The sequence below is a fragment of the Oryctolagus cuniculus genome, chromosome 18 (genome assembly GCF_051225735.1).
Source record: "Oryctolagus cuniculus isolate XC-2025 breed Fujian yellow rabbit chromosome 18, ASM5122573v1, whole genome shotgun sequence".
NCBI classification, from domain to species: domain Eukaryota; kingdom Metazoa; phylum Chordata; class Mammalia; order Lagomorpha; family Leporidae; genus Oryctolagus; species Oryctolagus cuniculus.
In genome coordinates, this window is record NC_142884.1 from 65826903 (window position 1) to 65840677 (window position 13775).

Below are 13775 nucleotides of genomic sequence, written 5' to 3' on the forward strand. Positions count from 1 at the left end.
GGCAGCGGCTTTACCCACTCTGCCACAGCCCTCTCCACCCCGCAACGACCTTTTTGGCAGTCTGGTAACACCTGTGAACTTTTCCAATTAACATTGGGTAGAATATTTAAAAAAAAAAAAAAATGTGGGGCTGTTCTCTATGGCATAGTAGGTTAAGCCTCCGCCTGGTAGCTTTGGGACCTGCAAGGAGGGAAGGCCTATACTTCTGGGAATGGAGAGGCCTACTTCCGGGGAAGAAAGTCCTTGTCAAGGTCCCTGCGGGGTGCCTAAAGGTCAACCAATGAGGATCAGACCCGCCTCTACCTTTAACCCCCATGCCCTGAATCTATAAAAGGAGCACTCCCAATCTCTGAAGCACAGCGCCACCGGCCCCTGCACTGTTGCTCTGTTGGGACCAGGGAACCTCGTCCGGGAGTGGAATCCTAATAAAAGCCTGTGAATTAATTGATTCGTCTGCCTGGGAAGATCTGTTACATGCTGGACACCTTACACGGCCTACTGTGCCGGAATTCCATAGGGGAACCAGTTCGAGTCCAGGCTCCTCCACTTACAGTCTAGCATATTAAAAAAAAAAAAAAACTCAACATTGAGTTCAAATAATTTCATAATATAAAAAGTGTGACACAAATATAAGTGCATCCTCACTAATGTATGAAACAAAATGTATGAAACGAAAGCTGTACAGATAAGGCCAACAACGGTGATAATTTCAAATTAGTGATGGGAATAACCCATAAAATATCTCGCTTTCACAGCTGATACTACCATGGCCTGTGGTCAACACACAGTCAAAGGAAATGATAAGTCTAACAGCGATACACTTCCCTTCTCCCAGGTTAACCCGCAGCTCCGCGAGCAGAGCCGCACAACCTCCGAGGGGCGCGAGGCGGCGGCCTCCAGAAATGACGCAGTCGCTGCCGCGCAGTGACGCACTTCCGGTCGCGCCTCGCTTCCCGCGCTGCTGAGGTAAGTGCCGGGCTTTCCCCGCTCGGAAGCAGTTGCAGTTCTTGCTCCTTTCATCCCTGAGAAGGCTGTGGCCTTCGGGCCTCACGCCGCGGTGGAAGGGGTCGGCTCGCGCTCCCTCGGTGCCTACGCGCGCGTCCCCGGCCGCCTTGGGAAATGGAGGCGGTGGACGTGGTCCGCCGACGGAGAGGAGACGCCCCGCGGCCCCCACGCGGCCGCCAAGCCCCTCGCTGCCCCATTGAGCCGGCGATTCGTTCCGGAACCGCCAAATGCCGGTCGCTCTTGCAGGCTCCCGGGCTGCAGCTGAGTGAGAGGGAGCTGGGCGCCGCCCCCGGGGAGCTGCCCGAGGAATGGGAAAGTCACTTATTAGATCTGATCATTTCACTCCACCTGCTCGCAGCCCTGTCTCCGCCACCTGGTGCTGGCAGGCTGAAGACCGAATTCTTGACGTGCGCAAGACCCTGCGTGGCTTGGCCTTGGCTTGTAGCGCGTGGCTGTGCTGCTGCAGCGTCGGTGACCCTCCGCTTCCGGAACGTGCTTTCGCGCGTGATACTCCCTTTGCAAAGATCTTCCCTTAAGCAGCCTTCCTGTCTCGGATAGTGTCCGCCTGGCACCGATGACACTGGTCATCTTAGCCTGAGCTCCGTGCGGGAAGGCAGCGCGTCCTTCCCCTCCCCCCACCCCACCCCCACGAAGTCTCCTGTGGCTCACACTTACCCCGGCATGAAATACGTATGCGATTAATGTTGAATGAGGAAAGTACAAGTCACTATGTGATCTCAGACTGGGAGACGCCGTGTGCGGGGTGTGTAACGGGGCCCGGACGCGGTCCGCAGAGACAGGGCGTGATGGGCTGACAGCAGGCTGCCATCACCTAGCCGAAGAGCGGTCCGTGACGGAAGATACCGGGCAGAGGGTGCCAGTTCCAAGGTTCTGAGGCTGGGGGCGACTGGCTCCTTCGGAGGAGGCAGCAGGTCTGAAGGTCCTGAGTGAGCTCAGAGGAGGAAGCTGAGGACTGGGGTGGCCAAACCAAGAAAGGAGGTGGGTGGCGCGGGTGCGCAGGGGGGTTGGCAGGGGACTGCCGCCTGCGCTGTCTCTCCAGGGAGGACGCGGCCTTCGGGTAGAACATGAGTATGGACTGGTCTAATCCAGACACGCTGACATGTTGAGGCAGCCTTTCAGCACCCTGTGCTAAGTCAGTTTCTGGTTATCGCTGGACCCTGGAATGGAGTGATGAAAAACGCATCTGCCCAAGGAAAGGCAGGCTTTCTGAGATGTTTTTCTGAAATTCCTTAGATAATTTGTCGTTCTGCTTTAACTTTGGAATCACTTGGTCATGTTCTAAAAGAAGTCTGTTGGGATTATGCGAGAAGCAATTTAATGCAGTTACTAAAGGTGTAGCCTTTGGCGAATCTGTGATCCAAGTTTACCTCCACCTGCCGAGTGATCCTGCTGGAGAACTTGTTGCTGAGTTTTGTCCTTACATACGGAAACAAGAAAAGGGTCAGGTGATTATTGTTAGTATTGAATGGAGATACATAATTTTTATCCAAAAACCGGTACTACTTTTTTTTTTTAAAGTCTTAGGTTTGTCAGAAAATTGTGTTGTTAAACTAAGGCCTGGGATTGCTTTTGTTAGGATTTTCTTTGGTTTTTCTCTGGTGTTGCTTGATATTGGTGAACATAGGTGCTAGTGACCTGGAGGAAGTTACTTTTTTCATTTCAGAATTACAAGGCTCATGGTATATTGTGGATTAAAGATGAAATATTTAGACGACACTTAACCTGTGGGCACATGGCAAATGATTACTGCTACTGTTATTGGCAGGTTTGTTGGTTCATGGGAGCACCTTTTACTGTGGGGCTCACTCTTGGTTCTCTTCATTTGTTCCCTCAGCCCCTGCCCTTCCCTGAGAGGGAGCCCAGGTGATGGCAACCATGTCCTTGAAAGTCCCATACCAGGTGAGCTGTGGATCCCTCAGGTCAGCCTTAGAAGGATCTGATTTAAAGAAAATGGTGGATGACAGAGGTAATTCTGGCAAGTCTGAGAACCAGAGGAGGGAAAAAAAAGACTTTGTTGGTTACCTCCATTAGGACTGGGTACTTGGAAAGAGCTGATGGTGAGGGGCTGGCCAGTCTGGCTGCAGGGCCAGTGAAGATGGAGACGGGAGGGGCCAGTGTTGTGGTACAGTAGGTTAAGTCGCTAATTGCAGTGCCGGCTGGCATCCTATATCAGTGTGCCAGTTGGGGTTCCAACTTCTCTGCTTTTGATCCTACCGCCTGCTAATGTGCCTGGGAAAGCAGCAGAAGATGGCCCAGGTGCTTGGGTCTCTGCAACCATGTGGGAAACCAGGATGGGGTCACTGACTCCTGGCTTCAGCCTGGCCCAGCTGTGGCTGTTGCAGTTGCTTGGGAGTGAACCAGTGGATGGAAGATCTGTCTCTCCCTGTCTCTGTCACTCTGCCTTTCTAATAAACTTATTTGTTTATTTAGTTATTTTTAAAAGATGCAGACAGGGGGCCCGGCGCCATGGCTCACTTGGCTAATCCTCTGCCTGTGGCGCCAGCATCCCATATGGGCACCGGGTTCTAGTCCTAGTTGCTCCTCTTCCAGTCCAGCTCTCTGCTGTGGCCCAGGAAGGCAGTGGAGGATGGCCCAAGTGCTTGGGCCCTGCACCCGCATGGGAGACCAGGAGGAAGCACCTGGCTCCTGGCTTCGGATCGGCGCAGCACGCCAGCTGTAGCGGCCATTTGGGGGGTGAACCAACGGAAAAGGAAGACCCTTCTCTCTGTCTAACTCTGCCTGTCAAAAAAAAAAAAAAAAAAAAAAAAAAAGATGCAGACAGGAGAAGGTGTCCTGGGAATCAGAAGTACAGTCTCCTATGTGCTGAATATCTTGGCTGGGCTCGAGGGTTCCCAGGTTCAGTTCCCTCCAGCCCTGCCAGGAGTCTGTGAGAATAAAGGACCCAGGCTCATGATATGGGGATCTGGTATAGGGTGGGAATGACTCAACTAACAAGGTTCTCGGAGGTGGCTGCAGAGGGATGGCAGGAAGAAGACAAGGTAAAGAGGGCCAGTAAGTTGGGCTTAGAATCAGGGAGATACATCCTAGAGGCACTGCTGCATAAGTGAGGTAGCGGGCCGTGCCAGGAAAATCCACACGTGGACACGACACCTGAAGTTAGGGATTCCCATCAAGCCTCAGTGCATAGTTACCTTGAGCCAGACATATAACCTCTTTCTATCTCCACTAGCTTTGTTATTTATTTGTTTACTTTAAGATTTATTTATGGGGCCGGCGTTGTGGCGCAGCAGGTTAACACTCTGGCCTGAAATGCCGGCATCCCATATGGGCGCCAGTTCTAGTCCCGGCTGCTCCTCTTCTGATCCAGCTCTCTGCTATGGCCTGGGAAAGCAGTAGAAGATGGCCCAAGTCCTTGGGCCCCTGCACCCACGTGGGAGACCCAGAAGAAGCTCCTGGCTCCTGGCTTCGGATTGGCACAGCTCCAGCCATTGCAGCCACCTGGGGAGTGAACCATCGGATGGAACATTTCTCTCTCTCTGCCTCTCCTTTCTCTGTATAACTCTGACTTTCAAATAAATAAAAATAAATCTTAAAAAAATTAATTTATTTGTTTTGAAAGTGAGAGAGAAAGAGAGAGAGAGAAAGAAACAGAGAGAGGGAAATCTTCCATCTGCTGGTTCACTCCCCAGATGGCTGCAGCAGCCAGCACTGGGCCAGGCTAAAGTCAGGAACTTCATCTAGGTCTCCCATGTGTGTGGCAGAGGCTCAAACACTTGGGCTATTGTCTGCTACTTTTCTGAGGCCATTAGCTGGATTGGAAATGGAACAGCTGGGACTTGAACCTATGCCCATATGGGATACTGGCATTGCAAATGGCAGCTTTACCTGCTACACCACAATGCCAGCCCTGTTTATTATTAAAGGTTTATTTGTTTATTTGAAAGGCACAGTTACAAAGATAAAGGGAGAGACAGAGACATTCTCCAGTTCACTCCCCAGCGCTGGGCCAGGCCAAAGCCAGGAGCCTGAAACTCCATGTGGGTCTCTCATGTGTATGACAGGGACCAAGTACATGGGTCATCCTCCACTGCTTTCCTAGTTGCATTAGCAGAGAGCTGGATCAGAAATGGAGCAGCCAGAACTTGAACCTGTGCTCATATGAGATGCTGGAGTTGTGGTGGTGACTTAACCCTGCTGTACCACAATGCCTGCCCTGGCTTTACTTGTAATAATGATTTTAAAATTTATTTTCATTTTATTTGAAAGGCAGAGAGACAGATCTTCTGTCCTCTGGTTCACTCCCTTATTACCTGCAACACCCAGGGCTGGGCTAGACCAATCTAGGTCTCCTATATGCGTGGCAGGGATGCAAGTACTTGGGCTGTCACCAGCTGCCTTCCAGAGTATACATTAGCAGGAAGTAGGATTGGAAGCAGAGGAACTGGGACTCTAACCAGGCAGTCTGATACAGAACATAGGCATCCCAGGTGGTGACTTAAACACTGTACCAAGGGCCTGCCCTAGGGGGCTTCATTTTTAGAGTGATTAAATACCTTATATGTGGGGACAGGAAGTTGATTTCTTGAATTATATATCACTTTTTGAGACTAATTGTTGGCTGTTGCTTTATCATTTCTTTGAGACTTGTTTAATCTTGAAACTTAGTATCCATTGAAGCATATCTCAAGTCCAAATCCAGATTTCTCATTTCTGTTGGGTCCCTGTACCTGACTGTCTCACTGATGTATTTGTCTTTGTAGCTCCTACCTTTTTATTTTCTAAAAAATCACTGATATCACAATGCAGTCCTGATCACCCAGTCTCTAGATTACCTGATTGTTGACTCTGTTCTCCCCAGTACCATTCCTGAGAGCTGCGAGTTCTGTTGTTTCTGCCTAGTATCTCATCTACTTGTCACATCTTGTATATCACCCACATGTAGGGTTTGTCATCCCTTCCCTGAGATTTTATATGCACAGCTTCCCAGATAGTTTCTCTGCTTATAGTCTTGTGCCTTCTCTTCCCTTTTCCTAGTCTCCTAATACATCCCAGCCTGAGCTTTGGCTTGTATCTTCTAATCCAGGGTTCTCAAACTTCAGCGGGCTCTTCAAGGCACAGATTGGCCTCAGAATGGAGCCCGAGAATTTGGCATAAAGCAGCTTTTCTGGGTGATGCCACTGTTTCTGGTGGTTACCTCGAACCGCACTTTGAGAGCCACAGCTCTGGTTAGTGGAGATTCATTCAGGAGATGACGGGTTCAGATGTTCAGCCAGACAGTGGGTGGATTCAGCGCAGGGTAGGCCTGGAGTGTGGAGCTGTGGAGTAGAATACCAGGGGAGTCACAGTTGCCCTGACTAGCCTGTCTCATGTAACACCCCCACCCTGCCATCTGATACTTGAGTGAGAAGAGGCTGTGGTGCTCAACGATGTCCAGCAGAGGGCGAATACCCTTCACTCCATTGTGAAGAGGAGTCAGGTTCCAGGAATATTTAGGCATTAACTGATAGGATTTGATTACTGATGGTTTGTCAGGAAAGAGCAGTGATTGAGGTGAAATTGGTGCCATCAACTGAGAGCAAAACATATCACTGTGTCAGCTGATTTTTATGAGTTATAAAGGGAGCCAGTTGAGAGGCAAGATGAGTTTGGTGTAGGTTGGTGGGTCCCATGTGCTGGGTCATCCAGAGTCTGAGGCAGAGTGGGATGACAGGCAAGTGAGGATGTGCAGTTATTTGAGGTGCTGGAGGGTGGGAGGATGTTAACTGCGCGTTTAGGTAGTTAAGGTTGATGCCAGAGTCTGAACATTAACTAAAGACTTTAAGCCAGATGCTGGAATTCTCTGGGAATGTAGAGTTGGGCTGTCAAGGAGGGGAAAAGGATGACTATTGAAAAAGCATGAGGCTTGATTGGCAGAAGCTATTCTATATGATCTTGAAGGTATAAAGTCAAGTAGCTGAAAGAGCTACCAGTTCTATTGCAGAAACTTCTCCCAGGAAGATCCGAAGAATGCACTGCCCCAGGCAACTCTGAGCGCCCTCTGCTGGGCACTCTTCGGCAGCACAGCCTCTTACTCAAGTCTCAGAGGTGAGGATGGGGAGTCATGCGGGAAGGCTTGTCAAGGCAAACTGACTCCCCTGGTCCACGTTCTATGGGAGTGAGCACTTGTAGGGAACACTTGGCTGGGCCCTTGGAGCAGAAAAGTGGGAACAGTTGAGTTCTGAGATGCCACATGTGAGTGAACATCTGGGCAGATTGAGACTAATTGTCCACTTTTAGGTGCAACAAACAAAAAAAGAGATTTTGCTCTAAGAAAGTTCCCACAGAACTTTTGAAACGTAAAATTATACTTTATGACTAAGTTGTACCCTAATGGACATTTCCAGTTTTTGGTTGCATTATTTATTTAGTGGTCTGGTATCCAGTTCTTTTCTCTTATAGAGCCCTTCTTCAGACCCTCATTACCATCCCACCTGCCCTGAGCCAGAGGAATGGCTCTGGGGCAGCAGAGTCTGTTGTTTCAGGAGCTGGTGACTTTTAAGGATGTGGCTGTGTGCTTCACCCAGGCGGAATGGGCTGAGCTTTCTCCTGCACAGAGGGCCCTGTACAGAAGTGTGATGCTGGAGAATTATGGGACCTTAACTATGCTGGGTAAGACTCTTTTCCTCTTGGGACTCAGGTCTACTTTTCTGTTCCCTTTTTTTCTTCTTACAGACTAGGGGTAGAGTGTGGGGAATAGGGATTGTCCCTGGTATCTTCCATTACGTGCCTCTAGAGCTGACGCTAATTGACCAAGTTCAGAGATTGCTGGGTCTTGGGTCTTGAGTTTGCTGTCCACTGGGGAGAGAGTGCCCCATTCTCCAAAAGGCTGTGCACAGGAAGGAGTACGCCTTTCTGGTGTCTTTGTCTGCACGGGCCTTCAGGGTCTCACTAACTCACCTGCCCTGAAGTTTTTTTTTTTAGGAAGAGGTCAGAGATGCTCCGTTTCCTCTTGATCAGAATCTCTGTCCTGATCTGTCCTTGCTCAGTCCTGAACCCTCTTCTATAGTCGACTCTGACTCCTGGGATTCTCTTTCTTTTTACACCACAGATGTAGGACTGAAAGGTGCCATTATATTCCCCTTTTTCAGGATACCCAGTTCCCAAACCTGCCCTGATCTCACTTCTGGAGAGAGGGGATTTACCTTGGAACCTCGAGGTACAGGAGGAGCCCCCTGCAGAGAGGACTAGAGAGCTCTGTGAAGGTAAGTGAGGCAGGTTTAGAACAGTAGTTATAGGGTTTCATGGAGCTGTGCATTTTAAAGTGAGCTATGGTGGCCAGAATTGAAATAAAATGATTGATTTTCCCTAAATATGAAAACTTTCCCGCCAGTCTTAACTCACATTCAGATGTTAGCATTCAACACATCTGATTACAGTTCTTGAATCCATTGCTCCTTTCTGAGTTTCAACATTGTCTACCTCAGTGGTTCTCCTTTGCATGGGGTAGATTTATTTAAGTGTACTTGTTGAGCACTTGCTGTGTGCCAAGCTTTGTTTAAGAAGCTTGGGAGGATACAAGATGGGAAGCAGATGCAGACGGTGCGGTTGTGGGTGTATCAGCAGTGGGCTGTGAGAGTATGGCAGGAGGAGGAGTTGGAATCATTCCACTTTAGAAGATCAGTGCCAGGGCCATGAGTTGAAACTCAGCAAATTACAGTGGAAACACTGGCTTGAGGAAGGGAGTAGAGCATTAATCACTGTAAAGAGCTCTGCAGTTTAGCGTGCAGGATACTCACCTGTGAGGCTGTTTAGACGTGGAGCCCGCCCGCAAGCACTGCTTGGTCTTTTCTAGTAAGCAGTGCAAGAGCATGAAGCGTGCGACTAAACACGCAGTGAGCGTTTGTTCTCTTGACTTTGTAGAAGAGGGCTGACAGAGTCTGCATCATACCCTGAGCCGCCTCAGTTACCAACGGTGTTGGTGAATTTGGTTGCTGCCTAATACTTAGGCTTGTATGGGAAGTCCAGATGCAGCGTTTGTAGTGGACTTGTGTAGGGAAGGTTGCTTGGAAGAACAGCTGTTGGAGTCCTCACAAGTATGAATGGCAGGGTACGGGGCAGCAGGGAAATAGATTTTTGATTGCTCACTCCTGATTTTGTGACATTGAACACCCTTAGTAGGCAAGACAGAGGAGGGATGTGAGAACAGACTTCCAGGTTGTCTTGATCACTCTCACTTGGACTGTTGGTTACCACGTCTACTTCAGTCACAGATCTCACCTCCCAACACTCTCAAGGTTTCTTATTTGTTTAATTCACATTCACAGGAAGAACTTGATTAATCAGCAGACAAATCCCAGATGATGTTAAAGTTCGATTGACTTTTAGTTAAAACATCATCCCATCTTTAAGAGCACAAAAGCCATGTTATGGGCTGTTATTTGTCTCCTTTTTGATAATATGAGAAAGAATATTTGGTTGTCTTCATGTATCTAAGTAAACTGTGTTCTCCCCTTTGCACATAGGCATAGAATCTAGAACAGTAGTTTCTCTGCATGTTTGAGTTTCAAATTTTGAGAGTTTTAGGACAGGTCATAGCAGTTGCCAACAGTTTTAAGGTGCTCACTTGTTCCCTCCCCATCTGCAGACCTGTGGTTGTGAACCTGTGGACTAGGTGACCAGGTAGCTTACTGAGGGCAAGGTCTTCAAAGCAGTTGTGTGGTTTTCTCTCTGTCTTTTCACATTCTGTGATTGGGAATAGATTGTAGGATAGGAATTTTTTAATTTTTTATTTGACAGATTGAGTTAGACAGTGAGAGAGAGAGAGAAAGGTCTTCCTTCTGTCGGTTCACCCCTCAAATGGCTGCTATGGCTGCAGCTACACCCATCAGAAGCTAGGAGCCAGGTGCTTCTTCCTGGTCTCCTACGCGGGTGCAGGCGCCCAAGCACCTGGGCCATTCTCCACTGCCCTCCTGGGCCACAGCAGAGAGCTGGACCAGAAAAGGAGCCACCAGGACTAGAACCCCAGGCTCACATGGGATGCCGGTGTTGCAGGCGGAGGATTAACCAAGTGAGCCACAGCGCCAGCCCGTGGGATAGGAATTTTTAAAAAGAACAGTCCATCCATTGCTTTTGTTTTCTGACTCTGAGTCTTGCCAGCCCCAGCATCACTTCTTGCTCTTAGAGCTTGTGCTTTCTTTGGCATTTTTTATATATGCATACATATATATATATACACATATATATTTAAGATTTATGTATTTATTTGAAAGTCAGAGTTACACACAGAGAGAAGGAGAGGCAGAGAGAGAGAGGTCTTCCATCCGCTGGTTCACTCCCCAGTTAGCTGCAACTGCTGGAGCTGCACTGATCCGAAGCCAGGAGCCAGGAGCTTCTTCCATGTATCCCACGCTGGTGCAGGGGCCCAAGGACCTAGGCCATCTTCTATTGCTTTCCCAGGCCACAGCAGAGAGCTGGATCGGAAGTGGAGCAGCCAGGACTTGAACCAGTGCCCATATGGGATGCCGGCACTACAGTCAGTGGCTTTACCTGCTATGTCACAGCGCCAGTCCCTCTTTGGCATTCTGTCAGTCTATAAATAGCAGAAATCCAAAAGATACTAGAATGCACCAGGAGGCGTCATTCAACTGTGGAGCTGGAGAAGCGTGGGAAGCAGCCCAGCGTGGGCACCAGCACTGTCTGTACCCTGACTGTTTTCTGCCTGTGAGATATTTGGCACTTTGATTTTGGCAGCTGTGTCCTAGCAGGCTGACGAGGAGGTTGAAATGCTATCTTTCAAAGCCCTGTAAGTTTTAATTTTAATTTCCATGTCTTAATGTCAGATGCTGAGACCTACATTGACGGCATGTCCACAGCAACACAGGGAATGTCTGAAGAAAGAGGCATGGTGTCCTGTGAGCTGATGAAGAGTGTCCCTCAGAGAACTGACTTCCCAGATACTTGTCTGGAGAAGCACCAAGAAATCCCTAGAGTGAGAAGTATTCAAGGAAAGGTTCCAAGAATCCACTCTGTGAGGAAACCCTTCAGATGTGAAGAGTGTGGGAAATCCTTCAGCTATTTTTCTTACTATGTTAGACACCAGAGAATTCACACTGGAGAGAAACCGTTTGAGTGTAAAGAGTGTGGAAAAGCCTTCACTGGTAATTCCTCACTGATTCGGCACCAGAGGACCCACACTGGAGAGAAACCGTACCAGTGTGCAGCCTGTGGGAGAGCCTTTAATGATAACGCAAATCTGATCAGGCATCAGAGGATCCACAGTGGGGACAGGCCCTATCACTGTACAGAGTGTGGACATAACTTTACTAGCAGTTCTGAGTTTGTTATACATCAGAGAATCCACACTGGGGAGAAACCCTATGAGTGTACTGAATGTGGAAAAGCTTTTGTTGGTAATTCACCACTAATGCGGCATCAAAAAATCCATACTGGAGAGAAACCCTATGAGTGTAACAAGTGTGGCAAAAGCTTTGGAAGGACTTCCCATCTTAGTCAACATCAGCGTATTCACACAGGGGAAAAGCCCTATTCTTGTAAAGTGTGTGGACAAGCCTTCAATTTTCCTACAAAACTCACTCGGCACCAGCAGATCCACAGTGAGGAGAAGCCCTTTGGCTGTGTGGATTGTGGGAAGGCGTTCAGTGCTCAGGAACAGTTAAAAAGGCATCTAAGGATTCATATTCGAGAGACGTCCTACATATGTGACAAGTGTGGGAAAGTCTTCACTATCAAAAGCAATCTTGTTCAGCATCAAAAAGTTCACTCTGGGAAGAAACACTATGGCTGTAGCAAGTATGAGAAAACCTTTAGAAATTCTTCCCAGCTAGGTCACCTTGAGCATGTGCACCCTGGAGAAAAGCCTGTGCTGGACATTGGTCGTTTTGGCCTTCCAGCATTTTTTACACCCTTTTACTGGTAACACTACCTCACTTTCCTTTTGGATTCCATCTTCTGCTTGGGAATGAAATGTGTGACACAGGCTTGGCTGCAAATTCCTTCCCATAGGACACAGTCCTTGGTTTGGATATCAAAAGGTGATCTAATAGGGCTCATTTAGCGTCTCAGGGCTTGGGCAGACTTAATAGGAAGAAATACTGTTTATTTTCTCATTGATTTTAAAGCTGAGCAGAACTGGATTCTTGTGGAAGATGAGAATAAAGTCAACACAGCAAAAATGACAACTGAGATTTGGAAGGTGATCAAACTTGAAGATACTATTGGAACAACTTCTTTAAGCCATATCTGAAACTTGAAGTATGTGTGGGTTTTTATATCCCAGTAATCAATAAATTCCTTTTTTATCATTAGCTTTAGTAAGTTTGAGTTGAGTTTTCTTTCCTTGGAATAGAATTTTGACTATACTGAGGCTTGTCAGTGGGTGTTAGTCTTTTCCACTGCTGTAACAAAATACCCAAGGCTGGCTAATGTATAAAGAAAAGAGTTTATTTAACTCACAGTTTAAGAGGTTGAAAGTCCAAATGGCATGATGCTGGCTTTAGGGAGGGCACCCTTGTGGATGTGTCATCTCATGGCAGGAGTGCGTGTGAGAGGGAGATCACATGGCAAGACAGGAACCAGAGAGACTAGAAGGGATCACCCTTGCTCTTTTGTAGCAGCCCTTTCTCAAGAACTAACCAGTGTCCCATAAGAAATAAATTGCTTCTGACACATCCCAACATCACCATAGCAGGGATCAGTTTTCAACGCATGAGTCCTTGAGGGATGCACTCAAACCATATCTAAACCATAGCACAGCATAACAATTATTTGAGAAGTTTTTTTTTTTTTTGCTTTTTTTTTTTTTTAAATATGTATTTATTTGAAAGTCAGAAAGGGAGAGACAGATCTTCCATCCTACGAAGTCTGAAGTATGACTTGCCTGATGATTTAGAATTGTTTTGCGTCTGTGATACCTGGGAGTCTGTAGTCATAGTCCTGGAAGTCCTCCAAGCCCTGTGATTATAAAATGTGATTGGAAAACCTGCTGTAGCACTGCAGAGCTCAGTCTACATTAGGACATCACCAGTGGATAGATGTTGCAACCTAAGGTCTGTAACAGAAAATTCAGGGTTGCTACAAAACTATGCATCAATGAATCCATCCATTCTCAAGAGTAACTCTTAAGTCTGAAACTGAAAGTTTTCACTCTTAAAGCTTTCATTGTCCAGTTTTTATTAGGGATGGGTACTGTTCTAGACATTAAACTGGTAAGTGTCTGGATTTTTTTTTTTTTATTTTTTTTATTTTTTGACAGGCAGAGTGGACAGTGAGAGAGAGAGAGACAGAGAGAAAGGTCTTCCTTTGTCGTTGGTTCACCCTCCAATGGCCACCGCGGCCGGCGCACCGCGCTGATCCGATGGCAGGAGCCAGGAGCCAGGTGCTTTTCCTGGTCTCCCATGGGGTGCAGGGCCCAAGCACCTGGGCCATCCTCCACTGCACTCCCTGGCCACAGCAGAGAGCTGGCCTGGAAGAGGGGCAACCGGGACAGAATCCGGCGCCCTGACCGGGACTAGAACCCGGTGTGCCAGTGCCACTAGGCGGAGGATTAGCCTATTGAGCCGCGGCGCCGGCCAGTGTCTGGATTTTGTATCTTTCATGGTGTGGCATTTACCAGATTAACGTTCAGGATAGCTTGTCCATTTTGCCCCTTGATCTGGTTAGTGGACCGAGGAAATGATCTGGTTGTCAGTTTTGTTGTTTTAAGATTTAACTGAGGCCGGCGCCGCGGCTCACTAGGCTAATCCTCCGCCTAGCGGCGCCGGCACACCGGGTTCTAGTCCCGGTCGGGGCGC

At 48.1% G+C, this 13775-nt stretch overlaps 1 protein-coding gene across 8 annotated transcripts; it reads left to right on the forward strand.

The window, feature by feature from the left end:
* Nucleotides 1-835: 835 nt before the first annotated feature.
* Nucleotides 836-12290, forward strand: ZNF19 (zinc finger protein 19). 8 transcript variants are annotated; one of them, XM_089320446.1, is made up of 5 exons: nucleotides 836-966; nucleotides 2861-2992; nucleotides 7509-7635; nucleotides 8115-8228; nucleotides 10806-12290. In XM_089320446.1, exons 2-5 carry the CDS (start codon nucleotides 2984-2986, stop codon nucleotides 11900-11902), a joined length of 1347 nt encoding a protein of 448 aa, XP_089176572.1. In that variant the 5' UTR covers nucleotides 836-966; nucleotides 2861-2983; the 3' UTR covers nucleotides 11903-12290. The 8 variants fall into 8 exon arrangements, with proteins under 8 accessions (XP_089176572.1, XP_089176570.1, XP_069918812.1 ...); XM_089320444.1 differs by having other exon boundaries at nucleotides 2861-2925; nucleotides 7410-7635; XM_070062711.2 differs by having other exon boundaries at nucleotides 2861-2925; nucleotides 7426-7635.
* Nucleotides 12291-13775: the final 1485 nt, after the last annotated feature.